We start from the raw sequence: 11,149 nt of genomic DNA, 5'->3' as shown, positions 1-11,149 counted from the left end.
TTTTGAGGAAAAGGATATTTATCTATTGTAATTTAACATTGTATTTCTCTCAAAACTAGGAAATGTAGAAGCAAACTACTTAAAATCATACCCCCATCGAGCTGTTTCAGGCTCAAATGTGATATGTACAAATGATAATATGATTACATACTTAGCGAGCACCTTCAAGTTCAAATGTGATTTTGTTATTTATGCTATCATACCCCATCCCCATCGAGCTGCTCGTTACACCATCATCGTAAGTGCTAGGAAACTTACCAAGCAAGTATTCAGATTCTTCTCCTGCTAAATTACTTTTACTCCAAGGATGCTTAGGCATTGCTTGTAGTCCTGCTAATTCATGAGCAACTTCCTTCATCGTTGGCCTTTCCTCTCCCTTCACTCTCACGCATCTGCAAGCTAAAGTTGCTACTTCCTTTAGCTGCTCAACATTTTCATCATTAAGCACCCAAGGATCGAGGATGTCGAGCAAGCGGTTTTCTTTCATCAAAGAGACAAAGTACATTGCCAAAACTCGACTTTCTTCCGATCTTTTGAAACAAACTACTTTTTGTCCTGTTAACATCTCCATAAGCACAACCCCAAAGCTATAGACATCGCTCTTTTCAGTAAGAAGGCTTGTAAGCATGTATTCAGGATCTAAGTAACCGAAAGTTCCTTGCACAATTGTAGTTATTTGTGCTTGATCGGATGGGATCAATCTCGAAGCACCAAAATCAGAAACTTTTGCAGTGTGATTTTCATCTAACAGTATGTTAGCCAACTTGATGTCCCGGTGAATGATTGGAATAGAAGCTGCAGAGTGCAAATAAGAAAGGGCTTCTGCTGTTTCAGTGGCGATTCTCAAACGAGTCTCCCATGGAAGATGGAAGGCAGCATCATCATTATGCAAATGATGAAAAACGGTTCCATTGGTGATATATTCATAAACTAACAGTGGAACTTGTGTCTCCAAACAGCATCCGAGGAGTTTGACAACATTCTTGTGGTTGATTTGGTAGAGCACCATTATTTCATTAATGAATTGTTCAACTTGGCTAGGATCTCCAATTATTGACTTTTTAATGGCAACTATTCGATTATCAGCTAATATTCCCTTGTACACTGTCCCCTGTCCTCCTTGTCCTAAAATTCTGCTCTCATGGTAATTGTTTGTTGCCTTCTCGAGTTCCTCTGCTGTAAATACTTTAACATCTTCACGGTACCCTTGTCGTTTCGAAAGCTCTTCCCGCAATAAAATGCCACCATTTTGCAGAAAGTAAGCATCTTTTAATTTAGAGATTTGTCTCTGCCTTAGCATCCAACACAATGATACTATCCCCAAAAGGAGACCAAGAAATCCGATGCTACTTCCTATATTCAAAGCATAAAATAATTGTTTATTATTTTAAAGAAAATAATAATAATAGTTATATTAGTCATAGTAATATTAATATAATCTAAAAGTGAAAAATCATATAAAATGTATCTTAATAAATGATGAAATTGTTTGTGTCGAGCCGACCCAAATGACTCAACATTGGAAGTTAAGCATGACTCCTGGTCGTAAATCTAGTTCTACTGGCTTACAAAATATTTCATAAAAGTATAATCGATATTATAGTTAAATATAAATAAATAATTCTATAACTACGCATCAAAATTACTAACCTAGAGCAATATCAATAAGGGGAGATCTCTTGGACTTATCTCTATTGGGTAAACTGCAACCTGTTCCATTTTTCCAACCATCACCTTCATAGCCCCCCGGACATGAACAATTAAATGTTCCCGGTAAGTTGATACATGTTCCATTGCAAGAACTCATCGTTTCACACTCATTTATATCTGAAATTTGCAGATTGTATCTAAGTAATAAATAACACTATCTTTAATGTTAGAAACTACAAATACAGTTATGGGGTATATATACATATATAGTTACCTTGACATCCATTGGGGAGGTAAGGGTTCCCCTCGTAACCCTTAAAACACTTGCAGAAATATCCAGAGTTATTTTCTGAATCGACGCAATTACTATTCTCTTGGCATGCAAAATTCTTGGTATCCATTTTCGCTTCCTTGCAACTCGTAGTCCCTATTGTCCAATCAACAGTGACTGGAAACTGCTTGTCTTTAAAATTGGAACCACGAAGATCTGAAGCAGAGAAGATATAGTTATCATTCTCTGCAACAAATGCAAAGCTGCAAGGGTTTTCGGGCAATACATCGACATGGTTCTCATAGCTTTCAATTGTGATGTTATAGCTCATCACACCCTTTGGAATACTTGTCTGACAGCAACCAATCCCAGAGCAAGACCCGTTTGAAACATCGGTAATGTTGTTACATAACGACAAACAACCGGTTGCATAACGTTGTCCGAGGTAACCTTCCACCCGAGCATAGGTGTCACACCCGATTGCCGTGAACTTATTCTTGTTATTGTTTATTGAAAATTTATAAAGCTGGAGCCGGTAATATGACCAATTCCTGTATGATGTGTTGTAACAATCATAGCTTGCATTCGAAAAGATGCGCAACTGACCATCGGTAGATATGTTGATGACTTCGAGGTTACTGTTGCCTAAGAACGCTTTGTTGGGTATGTAACTAGTGTTACATGTGATGAGAAATTGTTCAGTGATGTTGCAATCGCCGCCGGTACCGAACGGGTATGGGATAATAACATCCCCGCAGCGGCTTTGGCAGCCGGGTTTTGCCACCGCTGGTGTTGAAGCTTTTACCGTCAATATAAAATTAAGGAAGATCATCAGCTGCATAAGTAGTACTGATCTGATCAAACCCATCGCCGTATTTCCTAGATTATACATAGAGATGGATCGATGCTTTAATTTAGTTCTACGGTGACCAGACATTAAATAAAAGATTCATAGGCCGGTTTGTTTGATATGTAGTAAATCAAATATGGGACTCGTTCTACACGGCAAAATGCCGATTACTGACGTCTTTCCTTTAGAATTTTCGGTGTTGACCCGTCAGCGGTAATTGGTTTGAACTTGTGATTTTTGTATTAAAGAAAGTACACTTTTTATGTTATGCTTATACATTAAATAAAATAAAATGTTTAATTTTTATTTAATAAATCATAGGATATAACGTGAGTAAGAACATCACGGATCATTACGTTGAACCATCTCTTTCAAAAAAAAAAAAATCAAAATTAGATAAATGATAAATTAATTCTTATAGTTATATATTTTAAATAATTTATGTAAAATTTTAAGCTATTATCTTTTCAATTTGTGATATTATATTGCTAACAACCCTTTTAAAATATAAATTTATATAAAACAAGTAGTGATTCTCTATATGCTAGTGTTTATGGATTATTATACACGTGCTCATATACTATTTTTTACCCGGCAATTTAGACACATAAGAATAGAAGCAGGTCAATAATCAACACCCAAACTCATAATGGAATAAGCAATGAAATGAACACCCCACCAGGCTGTGATTCACACCCTCAACACTTCCACAGCATCCCTTAACGCTCTCCCTCCCATCACTACATCAAAACAGGCTTTTAGTGGCGTTTGGATAAAAAACGCCGCTAAAGATCGATCATTAGCGGCGTTCTATGGAAAACGCCGCTGAAAATAAGCATTAGCGGCATTTTCCAGAAAGCGCCGCAAAAAACCTAATCCCAACGACGCCATTTTCTGAGCTTTCGGGGATTTAGCGGCGTTTTTAAGAAAGCGCCGCTAATGCTCAGGGCTTTAGCGGCGTTTTTGAGAAAGCGCCTCAAAAAAACCTAAGCCCAATGACACCGTTTTCTGAGCTTTCGTGGATTTAGCGGTGTTTTTAAGAAAGCGCCGCTAATGCTTAGGGCTTTAGCGGCGTTTTTGAGAAAGCGCCGCAAAAAACCTAAGCCCAACGACGCCGTTTTCTGAGCTTTCGGGGATTTAGCGGCGTTTTTAAGAAAGTGACGCTAATGCTCAGGGCTTTAGCGGCATTTTTGGGAAAGCGCCTCAAAAAAACCTAAGCCCAAGGACGCCGTTTTCTGAGCTTTCGGGGATTTAGCGGCGATTTTAAGAAAGCGCCGCAAAAAAACCTAAGTCCAACGACGCCGTTTTCTGAGCTTTCAGGGATTTAGCGGCCACTACACCAAAACAGGTTTTTAGCGGCGTTTTTTAGGCCTTTAGCGGCGCTTTTTAGCACCACTAAAAGTATTTGCGGCGCTTTCGAAAGCGTCGCAAAAAATGTCGCTGTTGTCAACGCCGTTAACGTTTACGGCATTTCACCGACAAACGTCGCTAAAGAACATGTTCTTTAGCCGCGCTTTCCCCACAAACGCCGCTAAAGTTCATGTTCTTTAGCGGTGCTTACCTCACAAACGCCGCTATTGTTTGATGACCTTTAGTGGCGCTTTTCCTAAAAACGCCACTAATTTTGGGATTTTTGCAGAATTAATTTTTTTATATTATCAGCCATCCTGCAGCAACAAATCAAAAGCAACCCAATCTAAACCAGCCAAAAATAATAAATCTATATAATATTTTAAATTAAACGAATAAAATAATATTAATATCAGTAAATAAAATATAATTCGTATTATTTTTACAAAAATGTTAAAAGTTAAAATGATAAAACTATTTATACAATACACTATGACGGCGGATGTTGCGATTGCTGAAATATCTTCATCATATCTTGAAGCTGCTGTTGGAGTTCGTCATACTTTTTGCTCTGCTCTGCTGCCCTCGCTGCCGCCTCTGCTGCCCTCACTGCCGCCTCTGCTTTAAGTTGTAGCTGGAGTTCTTCATATTTCTTTTGAACTCAATTGTGGTCGCTTGCATCTGAGTCATCTGGTCTTTTAACCTTTGAACTTGACTTGAGACCGACTCATGAAGGCATGTATTCTTCATGAGTTGGATCCAAAATATTGGGTTGGGTTAATAAAAGATCCTTGAAATCTAACCCGACCATACCTTTCAGACCCAAAACTTCACAATAATCTGGTTATCAATGTCTTCAAGATGAAAAGAACTCTCACTTGGAAGCAATCGCCCAGACTCGCCTTTTATCCTTTAGTTTTTCCTAATAAATAAATCACATAGTTAGGAATGCAATATATATTAAAAAAATGCAACATAACTTAACAATAGTCGCATTACAAGCAATGAATTAAACCATTAGAAAATAAACATTATAAATAACTAAAACAAGTCAAATCGTATTAAGTAAACGTATCATAATTTCTGCAGCTTCAGGAGTCATAGGAGATCCATCTTTCTTCCTATGTGTAATTTCAAAAAGTTGAAGGCGTCCAACTTTTTGACCGGACGATAGTTCCTACAGTATAATAGTAAAAATATTATTTAATGGAAAGTTATACATATTTGACAAGTATTAAAAAATTAAAAATACCTCTACCTCAGCTACACATGCAAAACTTTTCGACCCGGCTGTGTGAGTGAATTTTTATTTCTGCCTGCTGCTTTTTCCAACTCATTCACGATCCTATGTTATGAAATTTTTAGTACGTAAATAGTAAATACTATAAACCAAAATAATTACAAGAGTTTGGAAGTACGTCATACCTCGCCTTTCTTCGATTGCCAAAATCTAACCGCTTATTCCCATTGGTACCTCAGCATACCCGGCGGGACATTTTGTAATTTCTCTTTGAGGGTTGTTTTTGTCTTATAATAATCTTTCTTTAAAGTACTTTTATGGTCTCTCCATCTTTTTCCCAATGCCTTCTTTACATAAGTATCCGAGACCTCTAAAGCAAACCTCGCCTACAGAAAACACAAGTTAAGAAAGTAAATATAAAAGAAACTTAAACCTAAGTATTACAAATGACATTAATGTTTTTTACCTTAATATTATCGAGGGCTTGGTTTTTGTTCCTATCGGGCATTTTATGCCATGACTCGTAGTTGATAGGCAACATATTCGCATTTCGTGCTAAAATGCCCAAGTATCCTGCTAAAAGTCGAGCTTCATTCCAACAGGCTGACCAAAAGCTGTTTAATCCAACTTTGACACGCTCATTGGATCTAACTCAGATAACTCTCTAAGTAGCGTACGTCCTCGACCTCTGCGCATCCCACCATTTTCAGCTGAAAAATGGTATATTATAATATAAGAATTTGAAAAATAAATCAATTATAAGTCAACACGCATGTAAATTAAATGTAAAATTACTTTGAACTTCTGTAGGATCCTCAAGTGTATTCGAAACATTCGAAGATCCAATAGCTGTCCGTTGTTCACTATTTGTTTCTGCCGAGTTTGGAGCATTTTGAACAATGCCTACATCTCGCATTTTTTCTAGGCATTTTATCTGCAATACACATAAAATAGTTGAAAAGTTAGTAACTAATTACAACAATAACAGCACATATAAAGTAGTTGAAATAAAACAGCACATATAAAATAGTTGAAAAGTTATGTATTATGCACGTTATTAATTATTGTATTTAATTTGTAAGTTATGGAATGATATATTTTAAAATTATTAAGTTGTGTAAATTATGTAAGTTGTTCAGTTATAACTATAAATGAGTTATGTAAGTTATGATATGATATATATTTATGTATTAGGTAAATTATGTAAGTTATGTATTATGTAAGCTATGTAACTTATTTAAGTTACGTAAGTTGTGTATTATGTTAGTTATGTACTATGTAAGTTATGTGTATTATGTATTATGTGTGTTATGTATAATATTAATTAAGTTGTGTATTATTTATTATGTATGTTATGTATAATATTAATTAAGTTGTGTATTATGTAAGTTATGTACTATGTAAGTTATGTAAGTTATGTATTTAAGTGTATGTTATGTAAAAATAACATTTACAATTATTTAAAAATAGGTTTTAATATTTAAAAATAACATTTACAATTATTTTAGAATTATAAAATTTATTGACAATAAAATTAAAATATAAGTTATATATCCATACCATATATAAAAATTTTAAATATATATATAAACTTTAAGTAATGTAATATATTTAAGTAATGTAAATTATAAATTTTAGTAAGTAATATATTTAAGTAATGTAACATATTTTAGTAAGTAATGTAAGTAATGTAATATATACTTAAAAATATAAAGTATCCAGGTCATTAATGATGCTAAGGACACAATATATACATACATTATATATATGGTTAGATGATTGAGATTTGATTTGTTTGTTTTTCTCATTTTGTGGTGTTTTGTATTGTAGTCCTTAGTTTCATCATTTTACATTTTTTATATAAATAATTTTGGGGACCCATGTTTGTAAAACTGTCTCAATTATTGCACTCTTTTTTCTTTTATCCTTTTCTCTTCTTTTGCATAATTAAAAAGCCATTTAGACAACTATAATTCTTATCTTTTTTGTTGGCCTATTTGTATTGCTATACCTTTTCTCGACATGTTCTCCAAATCTCATATATGTTTCCTTCTCAACCATAAGCTAAGCTTTTGCATTGTTCTACTTTTATAGGTTTATTATCTCATGAGGAATTGAGTATTTAGATTTGAACCTCGACACATATATTTCTAATATCATCATACATAATTGCAAGGGGTAGCTAATTTGATAGGTGAATTTTTTTCGAATTGTTCGAATTTAAATAAAATAAGTTAAAACAAATTCTAAAGAAAATGATATTTTCTTGAAAGTGAGTTACCATGCAGAGAATTTATTCACAAACAGATAACAGGTAAAAGCATGAGCTTCAGCTACCCAAAAGCTAAACATTCTACTCTCTTCATGTTCTTTTTTCTTACACAAACACCTACATGAACTTGAACTAAACCAGGCAAGATAACAAACAGTTAGAAACCCCCATAATTTACAATCAACATACATACATACATATGTATATGTATGTATGTATGTATGTATGTATGTATGTATGTATATACGTATGTATGTATGTATGTATGTATGTATGTATGTATGTATGTATGTATGTATGTATGTATGTATGTATGTATGTATGTATACCCATGCTATGTATGTATGTATGTATGTATGCCCACGCTAAACTGGGTAACGTGTCTAAGAGTTTGGGTTTAGTTTAGAAGTCTTTATCATATGTTTACATCTTTTTAACATCTTTAACGTGCCTAACGATATAGATATATATGTATGTATGTATCTAATATATATTTTTTATTTTTAACATCTCTCTTCTTTACCAAGTTTGTTGGTTTATCTGATCATTTGGTTTTGCATCCTTTAGATATTGAAGGTGTAGCAGAGGATTCAATCTCTTCAAGCTGGAAAAGCCAAGGCTTAGCACTTCTTCAAGTGGAATGTTATTTAATGTTGCATTCCATGGTCGTTTATCTTAGTTAGAACTTGAATTTGGTGTTATTGAAACAGAGTTTTGTAGCTACCTTGTGTACTAGCTTCTTTAACCATGATTGTTAATTATTACGTGCTTTGTAGCTTCTTTTATAATTGGCTGAGTTAATATAGATCAGATGAGCTGTGAGGTAGATTGCTCATTTATTTAAACATAATATATAAATTCTAAATTTAAATTAATTAATTTTTAGTTTTAGTTTAAAAGTTAAAATTTTAATAGAAATTTTAATTTCATTAATATTTTTTATCCTTAAAATGTATATAGTTTAAATTTTAAGTTTCAAAAATAAAACATAATTTAATATTTATCATAGAAATAAATATTATTTAATTAAAATATTTTTTAAAGGTCATGTTCTTTAGCGGCATTTGCGGGAAAAGCGCCGCTAAAGGTCTCACTACACCAAAACAGGCTTTTAGCGGCGTTTTTAGTGGCGTTTGGATAAAAAAACGCCGCTAAAAATTAAGCATTAGCGGCGCTTTTAAAAAAATGCCACTAAAGATCGAGTATTAGCGGCGCTTTTTAAAAAACGCAGCTAAAAATGAGCATTAGCGGCGTTTCCCAAAAAGCGCCGCAAAAAACCTAAGTCCAACGACGTCGTTTTCTGAGTTTTTTGAGGCATTAGCGGCGTTTTTGAAGAAGCGCCGCTAATGCTCAGGGCTTTAGCGGCGTTTTTGAAGAAGCGCCGCTAATGCTCGAACTTTAGCGGCATTTTGAAGAAGCGCCGCTAATGTTGAGGCTTTAGCGGCGTTTTGAAGAAGCGCGCTAATGCTCGAAACTTTAGCGGCGTTTTGAAGAAGCGCCGCTAATGCTCGAGGCTTTAGTGGCGTTTTGAAGAAGCGCCGCTAATGCTCGAGGCTTTAGCGGCGTTTTTGAATAAGCGCCGCTAATGCTCAGGGCTTTAGCGGCGTTTTTTAAGAAGCGCCGCTAATACTCAGGGTTTTAGTGGCGTTTTTTGAAAAGCGCCGCTAATGCTCAGATTTATCATATTAAATAATTTTTTGAGTTTTTTTAAAGTTTTTTGGGTACATTACTAAGTTTTTTTTAATTTACATATTAAATAATTTTTTTATATAATTGTAAAAGAGATTTATCACTATAGTTTAAGGTTTTTGGTTTAGGGTATATAGATTAGAGTTTAAGGTATAGGGGTTACTATTTTAAGGTTTTTGCAGATTTTTGTTAGTGGTTTGGATCCTAGTGTTTCTGGATATTTTGTTTTTGGTGGTTAGAGATTTTTGTTGCTTGATAGAAATGTGTTTAACTCTGGACATTTTGTTTGTTGAAAAGCATAAAAAATATTTTATCTGCTTTTAACTAGTTTATTTATGTTAATTAAAATACAATTTAATTTTAATTGAATATTTAAATTCTTGAAAAAATAATGACAAGTAGAAAAAATTAAAAGTAAAAACATAGAAAATATTTGTTAAAAATGAAAAAATTAAAATACTATTATTTAAAATAATTTTAAATTTTTTGAGTACATGACTGATTATTTTTAATTTATATATTAAATAATTTCTTATATAATCATAAAAGAAATAGTATTAATTTTAAAATATTGAATTAATTATCATTATAGTTTAGGGTTTAAGATTTAGAGTTACTATTCTAAGGTAATTTAGGGATTATGTGTTTAGGGATTATGGATTATGGATTATGTGGTTTAAGGGTTAGGGTTTAAGGTTTAGGAGTTACTATTTCTTATATTAGTGAATACAATAATTGGAAAGAAAATACATTTTGTAATATTTATTTGCAGATCTTATAAGCAAGGTTGAGAAGTGTCCTGTAGGAGTATAGTAAAATATTTAATGAAAAATATATGTCCATTTTTAATGTTACTTGTGGAATAAAAAGATAATCTATTAGTGTACCAAACACTCACTTATTTTTTAATTTTTAAAAACAAAAAATAATATTTCTAAGAATGTCATTAGGTTAAATTTAAGGTCAAAAATAATATTTCTAAGAATGTCATTAGGTTTAGGGATTATGTGTTTAGGGATTATGGATTATGGTTTATGGTTTAAGGGTTGGGGCTTAAGGTTTAGGGGTTAGGGGTTATGGGGTTTAAGGTTTGTAAAGCTAGAAAGGTATTATATGGAGTTCAATAATCGCACTCGGTGTCGAATTGGCTGTTGAAATGTTAATACTGTAAGTTGATAAATAAGTGAGTCAAATTTAAATAATAGATTTAAAAAAATTGATAAATAAATAAATTAATGTATTAGATTGATATGGATAGGAATTGAATAATATAAAATCATGATTAACGTCTCAATCTTTAATAGAAATTTGATATGTGAGAGATCAATTGCTTACATTGCATAATTCTAACTTAATAATTAATTATAGCCATTTAATCATTTTTTCTTATTAAAATATACAATATTTATTTTGAGAGTACTTGATTTTTTAAAAAATTCAATTTATTAAAAAACAATAAATGTTTTATAAAATCACTTAAGTAATAATTTTTAATAGATTTAAAATGAAATTATTTTTTGCGGCGTTTGTATGAAAAACGCCGCAAAAGGTAAATAATAGCGGCGTTTTTATAAAAAACGCCACAAAAAATTACTTTAAAATAATTTTTAACAGACAAAATAAAAAATATTTAGCATAACAAAACGACGTCGTTTTGTACAAAATAAAATAATTAGTGAACAATAGCGGCGTTTTTTTATGAAAACGCCACAAAAAATATTCAAATTCCCGCTCCCTCCTTACTCCCTCTTCTTCTCATGTACTTAATTCTTTTTCCCTTTTAATCTCAAAATTCCATGAGTTCCTTTGCCCCAACATATCGTAATA

The 11,149-nt window shown here is 32.7% G+C and overlaps 1 protein-coding gene across 1 annotated transcript; it reads right to left on the bottom strand.

Moving 5' to 3' along the window:
• LOC105797127 (putative wall-associated receptor kinase-like 16) lies at positions 1 to 2,858 on the bottom strand. The gene is made up of 3 exons (XM_012627062.2): positions 1,925 to 2,858; positions 1,651 to 1,827; positions 1 to 1,353 (listed from the first exon to the last, which is right to left on the bottom strand). The coding sequence occupies exons 1-3, from the start codon at positions 2,856 to 2,858 to the stop codon at positions 152 to 154; spliced, it is 2,313 nt and encodes a 770-aa protein (XP_012482516.1). The 3' UTR covers positions 1 to 151.
• Positions 2,859 to 11,149: the final 8,291 nt, after the last annotated feature.

Source organism: Gossypium raimondii, chromosome 3, assembly GCF_025698545.1.
Source record: "Gossypium raimondii isolate GPD5lz chromosome 3, ASM2569854v1, whole genome shotgun sequence".
Classification (NCBI taxonomy): Eukaryota; Viridiplantae; Streptophyta; class Magnoliopsida; order Malvales; family Malvaceae; genus Gossypium; species Gossypium raimondii.
Note: the sequence above shows the minus strand (reverse complement) of the source record. Positions and strands in the feature narration are given on the sequence as shown.

Bases quoted from the DNA above. Each gene is read 5' to 3' on its own strand.
- LOC105797127 (XM_012627062.2), bottom strand. From the start codon at position 2,858: ATGTCTGGTCACCGTAGAACTAAATTAAAGCATCGATCCATCTCTATG. The intron at 1,828-1,924 runs GTAACTATATAT...TGCAAATTTCAG, and splicing joins CCTCCCCAATGGATGTCAAG to ATATAAATGAGTGTGAAACG. The intron at 1,354-1,650 runs GTTAGTAATTTT...CTTTGAATATAG, and splicing joins CCTTATTGATATTGCTCTAG to GAAGTAGCATCGGATTTCTT.